Genomic DNA, 17,482 nt, shown 5'->3' with positions numbered 1-17,482 from the left:
CAAAATTGCGGACAATACGTCTGAGCTTGGCATTGGCGATGGCGTCGATGGGGGTATAAACCCATGTCCAGGGAAAGTGGGTGTGTTCATCAGGTAAGCGTACGGATTACCAGTCATTTGGGTAAACTGAGGGCTACTATACAACTGACATGGCTGACTTGCCTGTATTTGTCCGGTTTGACCTGGTGACACTTGGATATTTTGCGCCATTTTTTTTCCTTTGTTTCTCTTGCTCGTGTTACGATTTGCGCTCGATTGACCGTTATCCGGTGAATCTTTTGAAGGCTTGCGTTTCCTGGTCATCAATGTTTATATAAAGTCCAATTTTTTCACACTTTGATTTTCATCACACGATTAATTTACCTGAATTTTTAATATTTCTTATGTGGTTTTTACTCTGAAAATTTTTCTACCGCCATCTTCACGCATGCGCAAGATCTAATCTTTATATACATTGTTAAAGAGTTTAACTGGAGAATTTTGCTGGTATAATGACGTCATTTCGTCACACTTGAAATGTATTGAGGCACGCCAAGGGAGAAATTCCGAGAAAGGGTAACTTTTTAGCGAAAGGGAAACAGCTGTTTATTATTTTCTTGAAAAAACGGGCATAAAAGAAACAAAAAAATGTTTTCATGTCAGTGTAAGATCGTTTGATATTTCACTCGTAATCATAGAAAAATAATATTTTCTATTTTCAATCGTGAAATAACAAACGATCTTAATACACTGACATGAACAAATATCCTCTATATATCCCGACTGAACTTTCATTTTATACCTACCACGCACGTGCGGCTGAAGAGAATAATCGTGTGTATTAAAAATCCCGTTTGTTTTAACTCAATGCGACGTTTATCATACTTGCTCTAAAATTGTTTTTTACCTTTTTACATACAAACATTCTCTGCATTATTTTTATTTTGCAACAAAAATATTCAACACTTATTATGCCGTAATAATAAGATCCTTATTTGAAATAAAGTGTTGATTTAAAGGGATCTTTTCACGCTTTGGTAAATTGACAAAATTGAAAAAAATTGTTTCAGATTCGTAAGTTTTCGTTTCAGTTATGATATTTGTGAGGAAACAGTAATACTGAACATTTACCATGCTCTAATATAGCCATTATATGCATCTTTTGACGATTTTAAAACCTAAAAATTATAAAGCGTTGCAACGCGAAACGATTGAATAATTTGGAGAGTTCTGTTTTTGTCGTTAAATTTTGTGAAACTATGAAGATTGCTTATATAAGGTATAAAATACGTCAATAAAGTGTACTCGGCGGAATAGCTCAGTAGGCTAAAGCGTTTTTACTTCAGGACTCTGGCAGGACTCCAGGGGTCACTGGTTCGAAACCTGCTCCGGGCAATGTTCTTTTCCTTTTTTTATTTCTTTTCTTGATTTTTTACTGGAGCTTTTACGATCCAATGTTTACATTTATCAATATAAAGCATTTAATGAATAAGTTAAAAAAAATGCCAAAATCTGTGAAAAGGCCCCTTTAAGATTGACGATTATTGTAAAGTCTATAACCATGTACGAAACATTTATATTGCTGAAGTATCAAGGGAGAAGAATGGTTATTTCCAGGATAGAATAGGTGATGCAGCTGGAAACATCAAGAAGTTGTATGCGGTAACATCTGATTTACTAGAAAGGTCAAAAGTCAATCCACTCCCGTGTCACATCAGTGCAGTCTCGCTTGCAAATGATTTCTTGCGTTACTTTGCAGACAAGATAATAAAGTTAAGGGATGATCTGGATGCAATATCTACTGACCCATCATCTGCCAATATATCTATAGGTACTTTCAAGGAATCTGTTATGAACATGTTTACTGAATTCAAGCCTCTTTCAGAAAATGGTAATGCGAAACTGGTCTATTCATCAAAACCTACAACATGTGAATTGAATTTCTTTCCAACAACTAAACTCAACGCTCCTTTTCCACAACTAGCACCTGTTGTGACTGAAATCGTCAACCGATCACTACTTTCTGGTGTGTTTCCTGATGAGTGGAAGGAAGCTGTCATTAAACCTCTTTTAAAGAAGAAAGGGCTTACACTTGAACTGCAAAATTATCGTCCTGTGTCAATTCTATCAGTTCTCTCAAAAATTCTTGAGAAGGCTGCAAAACATCAGATTAACAACCACATTGAGTCAAATAACCTCCTGCCAACATATCAAAGTGCCTATCGAAAACATCATGGAGTAGAGACAGCCATGGTAAAAATGTACAATGACCTTTTGGAAACCATAGACAAAAACCAAATAACCGTTGTAATAATGATAGACTTAAGTGCTGCGTTTGACACTATTGATATTCCTATTCTCATTCAAATTCTCCAAAATGAGTTTGGAATCCAAAGTACCCTATTAAAATGGATTGAGTCATACCTGACTAACAGAACAAATAAAGTTTTGATAGAACAATCTTCATCTGACACTGAGCCGTTGAGATTCGGCGTCCCCCAAGGCTCCTGTGCTGGACCAGTGGTTTTCACTCTGTATATATCGGCCCTTAACAAGTTGGTTCAGAAGTACCCAGCTGATCTGTATGGCTATGCAGACGACCACAAGATTGCCTTCAAGATTCAGGCAGGGAATCAAGATAATGAAGCATACGTTCTACAACAACTTGATAAGTGCCTCAATGATATTATAAAATGAACCAATCAAAAACAGAAATCATTTTATACGGAACAAGGCAACAGTTAGCTAAAATGTCCATATCAAGTGTGAGTGTTGGAGGATGCATGGTTAAGTTGGTAGACCGTTTGAGAGATCTGGTGTTACATTGACCAACACTCTTAACCTTGACCTTCACATCACGAAGAAGTGCCAAATTGCCCAAATGCAATTGCGTAATTTAAAAGCTATACGCAGGCATTTGACACAGAAGTCAGCGGAGGTGTTAGTGCATATGCTTGTACACTCCCATATAGACTTTTGCAATGGTTTATTCACCGATCTACCAGCTTACCAAATTCAAAAGCTTCAGCGTACTCAAAATCATGCCGCAAGAGTGGGCCTGAATGCGTCATATGATCAACCAAGTACTGAACTCTTGAAACAACTCCACTGGCTGGGTACCAGTAAAAGCTAGAATCATGTACAAAGTCCTGGTTATGGTATTTCGTGTTGTCCATGGTTATGCTCGAGGTTACTTGCAAGAAATGTTTGTCCCAGCAAACAGTCGGTATCGACTTCGATCTTAAAGTGACTGTAATCTTGTTATTCCAGGAGGCGAACTAAGATGGCGGATAGATCTTTAGCTGTGGTTGGCCCGAAGTGGTGGAACAATCTACCAAGCCACTTAAAAAGCATTGACAATGAGGGCTGTTTTAGATAAAGACTAAAAACGCATTTGTTCAATCTTTTTCACGGATAACCAATGTGCAGTGTTTGTGAAGCGCAATAGAATATTTTTATAATAATTTTTGCGCTATATAAGTGACATGTATTTGTATTTGTATTTATGTTATTTTCATTTTATCATTCTTGGTTTCTATCATTCTGTTTTCATGCTGTGTTCTTTTCGATACGAGATCTGCAATACACGGTGCAATATCAACGGGGTTCACAGATGATTTCACATGGGCTGGACAGAATAAAAGCACGCCGTTAAGAACTTTATTTTTGCAGATATATCAAGTTATTGAAATATGTTTGCAAAGTCTTTAGTGCATAAAATACAGTTTTTCTTACAGTTTGTGACAATATCTTAGGATTTAAGAATATATTATAGAAAACGTCTTTAATCGGTGCTACAATTTCACTTTGGGTGCAGCATAATCGTGTAAACGAATGTTGTAAACATCGAATTTTCGGCCAAGAACACAGGCTTATTAAATAAGTAATTCTGATGTTTTTCACGTTGCCATGGGCCGCAAAAACTGTTTTAATGCACTAGTAGAAAAAAACGGAATAAATACAAACGAAAGCATCAATACTAAGTAATAAAATTGCTCAAGGTAAAACGAGCAAAAACCTGAACCGAGTAATAGTTTCAGGAACTCAAATCTTATTGGTTTTAGATTTCAAACTCTATTTCCTATGCCGGAAATATCGGTTCAAGAATGTTTATTTTGAGCAGATTTAGTACACCGCCGTAACTTGCAAATGTCGAAATCAGATATGTGCGAAACGGTAATAAATGCATTTTATTGAGGCTTTTAACCATTGAAATGAGTTAATGAAATACACGTTATGCTGTAGGCATGTCCTCTGACTATTTGCACATCGCATTCCATTAACCATCCTAATAGAATGAATTGGTGGGATAATGATTGCACTGCATAATAGTTCTGTTCCTCGGGAAATACAGACACAACTTTAATTGTTACATAGTTCGTTCATATATGCCGTAAAATATGGAGGCTTTAACAACGTTCTTGTGTAATGAACAATGTGTTGATCGATTAGGTCGATACTTATTATTTGAATGGAAACATTAAAATATTATGAACGTGATTTCCTGACTTTCTCTGTGAACATATTATTTTTTATGGCGAATCATAAATTGAAAAACGAGTGTAGACCACTTCATGGGTTAAAATAAAACTAATTGCCTGAATGGCCCTCAAAGAAGTTAATTCAAGTACTACTTATAAATGAACCGAAATACACAGTGATTGGTTCTATATTTGACACCAAATAACGATACAGCCTTTTGAGACATCAAACTATTTCGGCTGCACCATTGACGTTCTAGTATATTTTTAACGTTTATTCCTCCTCGCGCACATACAAACTGATTATGTACTTTTATATGTCTATGTTTTGATTTTTTTATTCGATTTGCATTATTTTGGTTACGGCGGTCATACTGACTTATTAAATCTATTTCAAGGCAATACTGGTCATCAAAACGCAATATATAGTGCGAATATTTTTCCTAGTGTCTGAAAAGTGCCCTTATTTATCGAAGTGCCGATTAAAATATAATGATTTTGAAAGCAGTCACCACGCAGGTTATGCGACAGGACCCAGGGACCACGCAGGTTATGCGATTGGTCCCAGCCACCATGAAGGTTATGTGAAGACCCAAGTTTCCACGCAAAGTATGCGCGAGGCCCCATTCATCACGCATGTTATGCGACAGGCCCCAGTCACAACGCAGGTTATGCGACATGCCCAGTCACCACGCATGGTATGCGACAAGCCCCAGTCACCACGCAGGTTATGCGACAAGCCCCAGTCACCACGCAGGTTATGCGACAGGCCCCAGGAACCACGCAGGTTATGCGACTGGTCCCAGCCACCATGAAGGTTATGTGCAGGCCCCAGTTTCCACGCAAAGTATGCGTGAGGCCCCTTTCATCACGCACGTTATGCGACAGGCACAAGTCACCACGCAGGTTATGCGACAGGACCCAGGGACCACGCAGGTTATGCGACTGGTCCCAGCCACCATGCAAGTTATGTAAAGGCCCCAGTCACCACGCAAACTATGCGTGAGGCCCCATTCATCACGCAGGTTATGTGACAGGCCCCAGTCACAACGCAGGTTATGCGACAGGCCTTATTCATCGCGCAGGTTATGTGATAGGCCCCAGTCACCACGCAGGTTAGGCGACAGGCCCCATTCATCACGTAGGTTATGTGACAGGCCTAGTCACCACGCATGGTGTGCAACAAGCCCCAGTCACCAGGCAGGTAATGCGACAGACCTCAGTCACGACGCAGGTTATGCCACAGTCCCCAGTCACGACGCAGGTTATGCGACAGGCCCCAGTCACGACGCAGGACATGCGACAGGCCCCAGTCACCAAGCAGGTCATGTGACAGGCCCAAGTCACAACGCAGGTTATGCGACAGGCCCCAGTCACGACGGAGGTTATGCGACAGGACCCAGACACGACGCAGGATATACGAAAGGCCCCAGTTACCAGGCAGGTTTTGCGACGGGCCTCAGTCACCACGCAGGTTATGAGACAGGCCCCAGACAGTCGTTACGCAGGTTATGAGACAGGCCCAAGTCATCAAACAGGTTATACGTCAGGCCCAAGTCACCAAGCAGGTTATATGTCAGGCCCAAGTCACCAAGCAGATTTTATCCTACAGCTAAATGATTTTATAGAACAAATACGACTCATAAAGAAAAGATAAGGTTTTCTTTATCGCTATTTTTAGATCCGGTTTATTGCGGTTATTTTTATAACATGTACAAAGGGACTACTTTTTTGCCTTTCTCCCCTGATTGCGTCATTTAGGTCATTGGGTACGCAGTCGTGTGTGTGTGTGTTTACGATGGATTACTATAATATTATGAATGTGAAAAAAAAAACATTGTTTGGATATAAAACTGGAATGAAACTGGTGAGACTGCATATTCGATTTGGTTAAAATGTCGAATGTACTCGAATAACGTGATGTTTTGTTGAACAATTGATGGATTAAATTTAAGAAAAGTGTCAGTGAATTGTTCTTTAACTTTTCGAAGGAAATCGATGTCGAATTAAAATGGTAATTTCTTTGATGGTTTAGTCGTTCCTTTGTCAGTCGATCAAAGAATGTCTATCCACAAAGAATTGCCTGCTTACATCCAGTGCTTTAAAATGGAAAAGATGGATGGCGATGAAGAAATTTGTCTAGAATTTTAACTCGTCATTGAAGCAAATTAAACATTACGAAAATAAACATGGACGTGGTTATTATACAACTTTGGTGAGTAGAACAATAATTTTATGTAAGTAGGTATAAAGTGTGTAAAAAGAAGAGTTGTTTAAAGACTAAAATTAACAATATCGGCGGGAATAAATGCTGAATCAAGCTTCACGTAGCCACGGTATGTGTCAACACATTTTTTAAATTTCAAAATGGCGGGAGCCATGTTTGTTTTTTGGTTTTTCACAGTGGTGAAACAAAAATTGTAGTTTGAACACAACCGTCTGTGTTCTACTTGAGTGTGTTACATTTGGAACGCTGGTTAATTTTGACTCGAGGCGTCTAGCGTTATTTTGTCTCGTTTCTTTTCTTTTGCGTGGAATTCTTAAGGACTATTTCGATTGCCGTAAACAGGAAAGATCACAATAAATATTACTACGCAATGTTAGATTCAGTTGATTTAATGTGTGTTTGCTTTTATTATAGGAAGAAATTAAATAAAACAATATTGTAGGATAAATAGAATACTATGTAAGTGTGATTGTGTACTTAAATTTATCCCACTCGTGTCTGAAAGGCTTACAAGGCTCGGCAAGCCTCGCCATGTAAACCTTTCTTCACTCGTCGGATAAATTTAAGTACACAATCACACTAACATAGTATTCTCTATATACGTCAGGCCCAAGTCACCAAGCAGGTTATATGTCAGGCCCCAGTCACCACGCAGGTTATACGGCAGGCATAGGTATTGATATCGCGATCCCAGGATTAACTGCTGACAGGTTTATTTTTTGACATAGGCGAGTCCGGCTTTAACACTCTCTAAGAAACGTAATCTGTGTAAGGAAATAATTTGTTGAGAATCTAAAGTCACTAAGCGTGTTTTGTAGATTTAACTACTGACTTTCAAGTTTGTTTTGTTTAGTTCTAGCCAGTTTTAGATTCATGTTCGTCATTTATTGCCTGATAAAATTAAGTAGTGGTACTATATTAAAAGAAACTATATCTTTGCTGTTATGTATATGAGCTTAAGAAAAAGTCCACTGATATAGGTATAAGGCTTTTGATAAGGCTTTTACTTGAGTGGAAAAAAAACGCGCGATATTACTTACGTCTGTGACATTACTTTTATCAACATTTACCGTATATAGCATTCGCTGATTTGTCATGCAGTGTTCTGTAAATTATTAAAATATATGTTTTCATAATATAGAAATACAAATATAGTATGAAGCTGAACATAAAAGAAAAGTACTTTAAAATCGAAACAAGTTGACAGTTTGAAGACATAATATGTAAGATGTTGATTTATTATAATTTGAAAACTCAGAACATTTTAAAATAGACATATAAAAAACGTGTCTGTACTGCCAGTGCCAGTGTGTAACATGGATAGCAAAAAGCGTTGACACAACTCCACCTTCAGGCTTGATACAATCATCGATTGTTCGTGTGATACAACTGTTACCCTGCGTAATAAACCTCATGAACGATATGCTGTATTAATTGATAAATGAAATGCTTACATGTGAATAACGTAATGTTTTACGTACACGTTGATGAAATTCATGTAACTCGACATCAAGACCAATCGACCACACGTTTTACAATCCCCCAATTTTATTGAAAATACTTAAGGAACTAAGCAGCATAAATACAGTTTTGTAAATTTCTTTAAAATAATAACATGCCTAAATAAAATAAGTGATTTAAGCCAGTCATTCTTCAACAAGCTAATTTTAACGCTATTGAAGTTTTTGGATGCTTCAGGAACGGCCATATTTCTGATAAGATAACAATAATAAATCAATTAATATCAAATATTTATTCATAAAATAAATGAAATACATCCAGAAAAGATTCAACAATCAGTCAACAAAGAACGACAATTAAACATAGACATACATATACTTGAATAATGAAAAGTAGGATAAAAATATTCATAGGGAAAATTATCATATCATGTGATATAAGTGGATGCGCGTGTAGTTTTCATTGATGGAATACCAGTTTCAAACCGATGGAATGTTTCAACAAGTCAGTTTTTGGTAAGATAAAAGTCGTGTAGGTGTAATTTTAACATTGTGAACAAAATATTCGTCGAAAGAAAAAACAAACAAAAGCCTTTTACAACTTAAAACGTAGGTAATAAATGTTAAATAATATAACGCAATGCAAGTTATTAACAAATAAAAGCATAATAATATTTATAAAAAAAAACAAGTTCTATATATACAAACATATACCTAAGTTATACACATTTTGTTCTCTTTTTCAAATATGTACACCTCATTGTTACGCGTTATCATTTAGAATTGATAAATTGCGTTTACCGGTTTCAATAGTATTGTTATAATGTGTTCTCTTATAACCTGTAAACGGCTAATATCCAATACTTTACACCTGTTTGCACCGATAAAATGCAAACACTTTCCAGATTCCAACATGAGAGTTATTTGTAACACCCTCTATCGGTTAAATGTTTCAAACGTACATATGTTCACTTTATCTCATACTTGAAGCTCTTTGGTATTTATCTTAGCGCTTTTGGAACTTTTCGTGCTTTTATTACTCTTCTGGGAATCCGTTTTTTTTTCATAAATCGGTTTTCGAAAGCGAAAATCACGTTTACGGCAAACAAATAATTTCTTAATTAACACTATACAGCGACGTCTGAAACTGAGGTTGAGGAAACTGTATATTATTGGATTTATCGCATTGTTGATGAAGTAAAACTTGGAGAACAGTTTACTTATAACTTGCTCGGCGAGAGTCTGATTCTTTTCCAGATCCTTTATGGAGGACCTGCATATCATGACGATGATTCCAGGAAGATAGCTGATGACAAACACAACAGTGACCGCAAACAGGACAATGGTGGTGCGACTAACCCGAAACTTTGTCATCGCCTCCGCGAGGCACTGCAGAGTCGGCCGGAAGGACACCCTGGTCGCCATGTCCTGCGAGTCTTCGTCGCTGTACTCAGAGCAGTACCGGACCACTCTTAGTTTCTTGGTCTTCTGGTCATTCGCCAAGGTGTTTTGCATCAGAATTTCCTCCCTGCTCGGTCTCTTTACCTGATCTCCAATCACCAGCTTTTTCCTGCGTTTTATTTCAACCCAGATACGAATGTACAAGCCAGATAAGATCAGGACTGTTGTAACAAAGACCAGTCCGAGCATGAGATAATAGATTTTGGAAAACGCTTGTTTTCTATACGCCTCCTCTATCGAGCAGTCGTATCCTTGGACACGGCCGTCTGGCGTATGCGTTCGGGAAATCCCGTACAAAATGAGTGCTGGAATTGATATCACCACAGCTGCTAGCCCGGCGACAAAGCACATGATCTTTATCTTGTAAAGTTCAATTAACATCAATGGTTTGCAGATTTTGAAGTACCGGTCGAATGCAATTTCAACAAGGATAATAGCAGATCCGTTAACAACAACTGCTTCAGTGTATCTAAATATCTTACATATCGCACCGCTGTAAAACGTTAAAGAATATCTCAGATCGTATAATTCGGTTGGCAAACCTATAACACACGCTAAGAGGTCAAATATCGCCATAGCAACGATGAAATAGTTAGACGAAGTTTTTCTAAACATCTTGCAGTAAACGAACAGGACAAGGCTGTTTCCAATGGTTCCAATGACCAAGATGATAATGAGGAATACGAACACGGGAAGGTAGCGGATGGCCTGTTCCTGGTTGTATTGTTCGAGCAGGGCCGCCTCCTCCGAAGGTGAGAGCGTGCTAGTTTCCGGGGGCATAGATGACGTGTCATCGGTGTGGTTCCAATCAAAACTATTCATGTTGAAATCGTCTGTTTGAAATTTGAAAGAATGTCAACCATTCATCATTTAATCGATCATTTTGTGACAAATTAACTTTGAAGTAAGGTAATTATTTGTTTGGTATTCGATGAAATGTTTTCCAACCATAGATTGGCAGGTCTTTTAATTAAATAATTAATAAATAAATATGTCCGTCAATCGGTTTTTATTAAGTAAAACGTTTCCATTGTAAGAGTTGATTGCTGAAACCATAAATATGTGCATACATTATGTGTTGATAAAACGTATAAATGAAATAAATACAAGCCTGACATCATAAATATGTCAGCTATTAATCGAAGATCAGACATACACCCACACAATCAGACATACACCCACACAATCAGACATACACCCACTGATCAGACATACACCCACACAATCAGACATACACCCACACAATCAGACATACACCCACACAATCAGACATACACCCACACAATCAGACATACACCCACACAATCAGACATACACCCACACAATCAGACATACACCCACACAATCAGACATACACCCACACAATCAGACATACACCCACACAATCCGAATGCGCAACACCGTTTTAATGGTATGAAATAATGTAAGTTGCAATTAAGACAACATCATTATGACATGTTTTTATCAGTGCTCAGATATGTGTAAGGGCGCAGTAATAGTAAACGCAAGTAATTGTTATCCAACTACCGGGGCTTTTTAATTTAGTTTTCTATTAGCTCATGGTATACATCAGTATATTTCTTATGTGTATTTATTTATCTCTTTCTGTCTATATTACGTATAATGATAAAATAAGTATCTATTTAGATTGATGTATCTTTATTCTTGACAAACGGACTGAAGTATCCTCCAAAGTATGCACTCCGACTCTCAGTAAAAGATAGCACCCATGCACTTTTCTTCTTATTGCTTGGGACATAGTAATGTCATAAAATTATATTAAACCAAATCCAGATTCATAAAGTTATATCCTATCCATACACTAATGCATTTTAAGGTAGTGAACTCACATGATTCATCGTTATAACTAGTTATATGTGTCTTGTTCTGAGAAAAATGGGCTTACTGCATTTGCGTAAAGTTTCGTCCCAGATTCGCCTGTTTAGTCCGTACAGGCTAATCAAGGACGACACTTTCCGCTTTTATGTTTTTTTTCGTTTAAAGGAAGTCCCTTCTTACCGAAAATCTTGTTTAGGCGGAAAGTGTCGTCCCTGATTAGCCTATGCGGACTGCACAGGCTAATCTGGGACGACACTTCACGCACATGCATTATGCCCAGTTTTCTCAGAACAAGACACATATTAATCATCACTCTGCGACTCTGCTAGGCAATCTCCGGGCTTCGTTTCATGTCAACTTTACCCGCTGAATCCAGAGTGTTTTAAATTATTACATCATTAGTTTATGGAAGAGTCATTTATCTCTGCTCTGTTCGTGGTGATACAACCAGTTTGATCATCCAATTAATTCTTGTTTTGATTAATGAAATGCCATAAATAAAAACTTCTGTAAAATTTCGATATTGCATTATTTTCAATTTATTCAACATTCGCACCTGTCATAAAGCAATTATCTGCAGCATTGGCACCATATGTTATTATTTGCACAACAGTAAAGCAGGGCGAATAAGTTCATTCAATCCCGCTTTATACACAATGCAGTATTGGTTCAATACATGAACGTGTGTTATGGATTGATATCTTACTCTCTAACTGCCCATACATCCGTGATAATTAATTATAAGTGTACAATGAAAAATAAATATTTGTCGTAACATGACTAATGCTATGTACTACAGGCATTTCGCAAACTATTAAATTATGTGAGTCGCCCTTTTTAACCCATTTATGCCTAGCGTCTAGAAAAAAGGCCTTGGCAAACAGCGTAGACCCAGATGAGACGCCGCATGATGTGGCGTCTCATCAGGGTCTGCGCTGTTTGCTTAAAGGAATTTCTGTAGAAAGTATTCTAAATATAGAAATAAGTATACTAGACATCCCTAATTTTGGAAATAAATTGATCCAATTTTGAAGGATGGGAGAGTCCACTAGGCATAAATGGGTCAACACAATATTCACTATTTGTTTGTCATACGTACCGAAACAATGACTCATATTGTTATTAAATTAAAGCAGGCTATTTGTTGCAAATAATTACGTGGCCAATTTTCAGAAAACATCAAACGAAATCCTTAACTTTGTTAAACTTAACCTTTCTTAATTCAGACACTTACGATGCCAATTGCCACTTGTTTATTTCTTTGATATGTGCAATGTTTCTTCAATTGTTGAATAGCATTTATAGCTTTTTATGATAGGCATTTTCAATAAGCGCCCGAGTTTAGCTTACATTTAATTTTCCCTTAAGCGATTAAGTAAAAAAAAAAACGTTTTACCGAGAGCGGCGAGCACATTACAAACAAATACTGTTGGATTAAAAAAAAACAGGCGGAATTGCGGGAATCAAAATATATTGAAAAACGTGGGGCCATTTTAAGTTTTGATATGATATGCAGTCATATCAGGTTTCATATTTTTGGATGACTGACGCTAGCATGCTTTATTTATGACGACATAGTGCCTACGAGCTGAGACCTCCACAGTCAATGAATTAGTATACCGGTACACAATATCTATAAAGGTAAAACATATCAATACCACCATATGTATCCTTTAAGATCATATCGTCTTAAAGTGAAACAGTAGTATCTACCACATTAAGTCACCTTTAATCACATCAACGTATTCTCAATTGGCATTTGTGTATAATTTTAAATTGTATTATCTTTTCAGCACAAATGAAAATGTTTATCATCATAAACATAATTGAATTCCGGCAGCACGTATGTCTTAGTTGTTTTTTGACGTTATCGTTAAAGCATTAATTGTTAACTAGATTCTAAATGTTATTATCTAATTTTTTTTTAATCCTAGACCTTTTCATGTATTGATACTTAAACAACTTTTGAAATTCAATACTGATCACTTGTCATGCCTTTGTATACGTTACTATGCTTTTATCATGTATACTCCTGGGATGTATGTCTATTGTATATATTGAATAAACCAAACCATAGATGTTTACAACCTTACAATGGCGTCTCCCATGTATGTTTTTATCATGTATACTCCTGTGATGTATGTCTATTGTATATATTGAATAAACCAAGCCATAGATGTTTACAACCTAACAATGGCGTCTCCCATGTATCCAACTAGAATTCTATTCTACTTGATATCACGCTCACAAACAAGCAAACAAGAATCTCCACAATCACCAAACATATACCACAAAATAACAACCGTAAATCTGCAATAGAACACGATAACTTTATTTTCATAAAATATAGATCTACATTCTGAGGATAAACGCGACAAAATACAATTTAAACGAGTAATCCTATCATGGATAACCTGTTAGCATGTCTTAATCATAGACCTTCTGAAGTTCAAAAATAACATAGTTAGCAAAACACACATGTGTGCTTCTATTTACGTAAAGTACATATCACAAAAAATCCTTTTTAAAACATTAATACACTAAAATATAACATATTTCGTAACCCTCGCATGCGGTTTCTCATTAATCCCGATAATGGTGAATACTCTGATTGCTTTACGTCAATCGATTTGCAAAAAAACAACACATTACCATTAATTTGCTTTGAATAAACTGGTACTAAAATATCATGGGGATCGTCGTTTTATGACGAGGCTAATGGAAGAAAACGCGCTACATATAAAAAGTAACAATGTTCATCACATAGGTATTCATCCTCGTTTTAATTTCCCAGGAAAAATTAACCCGATGGTTCAATTCATCGTGATATTGCGATATCCCTGTGAGAAATGTGTCATGCAATCGTGACATGCACGTCTTTCAAGACCTTGTCATGTCGTTCGTTGTCTAATGTTTTATAGCTGTGTTGCAAAATTTGTTATATTTTAGGAATTATCTATGTAATAGTGAAAGAGGAGCAACTTTTGTTGGCCGTTACGAAAGCTTAATTATAGACGAAACGCAATGACCGTTTTTACCAGACCCGTTTATCTGTTCATTGCCCGCGTGTTTGAATGCAAGGATTTCATCATAATCACGAGTAGTGTAAATAAAATGATACATATTTTAACACTTAACATTTAATTTAATGAAGATAGGAGCCCACCGCCTATGATGAAATCATTTGTACAGTGTTACTGTTAACTTCCATTATTGATTGTAAGCATATTTCATTATACACTGTAACACAAAAAGTGCTTAATTACATTTATTCGAAATGCTTTTAATATAAGTTGAACACTTGACAAAATACCCAAACTGGGCAGATGGGAGTGAAGAAAAAATCGCTGGTTTAAATTGATATTTAAATTTACCTACTAATCGTTTGATTTTATTATTGTATCATAAATATAACAACGTCATTGATTTGTCAATGGTCGATGCGCTTAAACATCGTAGAAAAATAATGTATACTACCAGCTAATTTTAACGCTATTGAAGTTTTTGGATGCTTCGGGAACGGCCATATTTCTGATAAGATAACAATAATAAATCAATAAATATCAAATATTTATTCATAAAATAAATGAAATACATCCAGAAAAGATTCAACAATCAGTTAACAAAGAACGACATTTAAACATAGACATACATATACTTGAATAATGAAAAGTATGATAAAAATATTCATAGGGAAAATTATCATATCATGTGATATAAGTGGATGAGCGTGTAGTTTTCATTGATGGAATACCAGTTTCAAACCGATGGAATGTTTCAACAAGTCAGTTTTTGGTAAGATAAAAGTCGTGTAGGTGTAATTTTAACATTGTGAACAAAATTTATTCGTCGAAAGAAAAAACAAACAAAAGCCTTTTACAACTTAAAACGTAGGTAATAAATGTTAAATAATATAACGCAATGCAAGTTATTAACAAATAAAAGCATAATAATATTTATCAAAAAAACACAAGTTCTATATATACAAACATATACCTAAGTTATACACATTTTTGTTCTCTTTTTCAAATATGTACACCTCATTGTTACGCGTTATCATTTAGAATTGATAAATAGGGTTTCCGGTTTCAATAGTATTGTTATAATGTGTTCTCTTATAACCTGTAAACAGCTAATATCCAATACTTTACACCTGTTTGCACCGATAAAATGCAAACACTTTCCAGATTCCAACATGAGAATTATTTGTAACACCCTCTATCGGTTAAATGTTTCAAACGTACATATGTTCACTTTATCTCATACTTGAAGCTCTTTGGTACTTATCTTAGCGCTTTTGGAACTTTTCGTGCTTTTATTACTCTTCTGGGAATCCGTTTTTTTTTCATAAATCGGTTTTCGAAAGCGAAAATCACGTTTACGGCAAACAAATAATTTCTTAATTAACACTATACAGCGACGTCTGAAACTGAGGTTGAGGAAACTGTATATTATTGGATTTATCGCATTGTTGATGAAGTAAAACTTGGAGAACAGTTTACTTATAACTTGCTCGGCGAGAGTCTGATTCTTTTCCAGATCCTTTATGGAGGACCTGCATATCATGACGATGATTCCAGGAAGATAGCTGATGACAAACACAACAGTGACCGCAAACAGGACAATGGTGGTGCGACTAACCCGAAACTTTGTCATCGCCTCCGCGAGGCACTGCAGAGTCGGCCGGAAGGACACCCTGGTCGCCATGTCCTGCGAGTCTTCGTCGCTGTACTCAGAGCAGTACCGGACCACTCTTAGTTTCTTGGTCTTCTGGTCATTCGCCAAGGTGTTTTGCATCGGAATTTCCTCCCTGCTCGGTCTCTTTACCTGATCTCCAATCACCAGCTTTTTCCTGCGTTTTATTTCAACCCAGATACGAATGTACAAGCCAGATAAGATCAGGACTGTTGTAACAAAGACCAGTCCGAGCATGAGATAATAGATTTTGGAAAACGCTTGTTTTCTATACGCCTCCTCTATCGAGCAGTCGTATCCTTGGACACGGCCGTCTGGCGTATGCGTTCGGGAAATCCCGTACAAAATGAGTGCTGGAATTGATATCACCACAGCTGCTAGCCCGGCGACAAAGCACATGATCTTTATCTTGTAAAGTTCAATTAACATCAATGGTTTGCAGATTTTGAAGTACCGGTCGAATGCAATTTCAACAAGGATGATGGCAGATCCGTAAACAACAACTGCTTCAGTGTATCTAAATATCTTACATATCGCACCGCTGTAAAACGTTAACGAATATCTCAGATCGTATAATTCGGTTGGCAAACCTATAACACACGCTAAAAGGTCAAATATCGCCATAGCAACGATGAAATAGTTTGACGAAGTCTTTCTAAACATCTTGCAGTAAACGAACAGGACAAGGCTGTTTCCAATGGTCCCTATGACCAAGATGATAATGAGGAACACGAAAACGGGAAGGTACCGGATGGCCTGTTCCTGGTTGTATTGTTCGAGCAGGGCCGCCTCCTCCGAAAGGGAGAGCGTACTAGTTTCCGGGGGCATGGATGACGTGTCATCGGTGTGGTTCCAATAAAAAATATCCATGTTGTAATCGTCTGTCTGAAATTTGAAAGAATGTCAACCATTCATTTTTAATCGATCATTTTGTGACAAATCAACTTTGAAGTAATGTTAATTATTTGTTTGGTATTCGATTAAATGTTTTCCAACCATAGATTGGCAGGTCATTTTATTAATTAATTTATAAATAAATATGTCCGTCAATCGGTTTTTATCAAATAAAATGTTTACATTGTTAGAGCTTATTGCTGAAACCATAAATATGTGCATACATTATGTGTTGATAAAACGTATAAATGAAATAAATACATGCCTGACAACATAAACATGTCAGCTATTAATCGAAGATCAGACATACACCCACACAATCAGACATACACCCACACAATCAGACATACACCCACACAATCAGACATACACCCACACAATCAGACATACACTCACACAATCAGACATACACCCACACAATCAGACATACACCCACACAATCAGAC

At 36.8% G+C, this 17,482-nt stretch overlaps 3 protein-coding genes across 3 annotated transcripts; 1 reads left to right on the top strand and 2 right to left on the bottom strand.

The window, feature by feature from the left end:
- Positions 1-5,096: 5,096 nt before the first annotated feature.
- LOC127863289 (mucin-1-like) lies at positions 5,097-5,975 on the top strand. The gene is made up of 2 exons (XM_052402740.1): positions 5,097-5,431; positions 5,618-5,975. Exons 1-2 carry the CDS (start codon positions 5,097-5,099, stop codon positions 5,973-5,975), a joined length of 693 nt encoding a protein of 230 aa, XP_052258700.1.
- A 2,869-nt stretch (positions 5,976-8,844) lies between these two features.
- LOC127867552 (neuromedin-U receptor 1-like) lies at positions 8,845-16,979 on the bottom strand. Its single transcript, XM_052408818.1, has 2 exons — positions 15,570-16,979; positions 8,845-8,987 (listed from the first exon to the last, which is right to left on the bottom strand). Exon 1 carries the CDS (start codon positions 16,968-16,970, stop codon positions 15,708-15,710), a length of 1,263 nt encoding a protein of 420 aa, XP_052264778.1. The 5' UTR covers positions 16,971-16,979; the 3' UTR covers positions 8,845-8,987; positions 15,570-15,707.
- LOC127863209 (neuromedin-U receptor 1-like) lies at positions 9,126-10,430 on the bottom strand. Its single transcript, XM_052402626.1, has one exon. It carries the CDS (start codon positions 10,428-10,430, stop codon positions 9,126-9,128), a length of 1,305 nt encoding a protein of 434 aa, XP_052258586.1.
- Positions 16,980-17,482: the final 503 nt, after the last annotated feature.

The sequence above is a fragment of the Dreissena polymorpha genome, chromosome 1, assembly GCF_020536995.1.
Source record: "Dreissena polymorpha isolate Duluth1 chromosome 1, UMN_Dpol_1.0, whole genome shotgun sequence".
NCBI classification, from domain to species: domain Eukaryota; kingdom Metazoa; phylum Mollusca; class Bivalvia; order Myida; family Dreissenidae; genus Dreissena; species Dreissena polymorpha.
The sequence above is the reverse complement of the archived record's forward strand: the minus strand, read 5'-3'. Positions and strand labels throughout refer to the sequence as shown.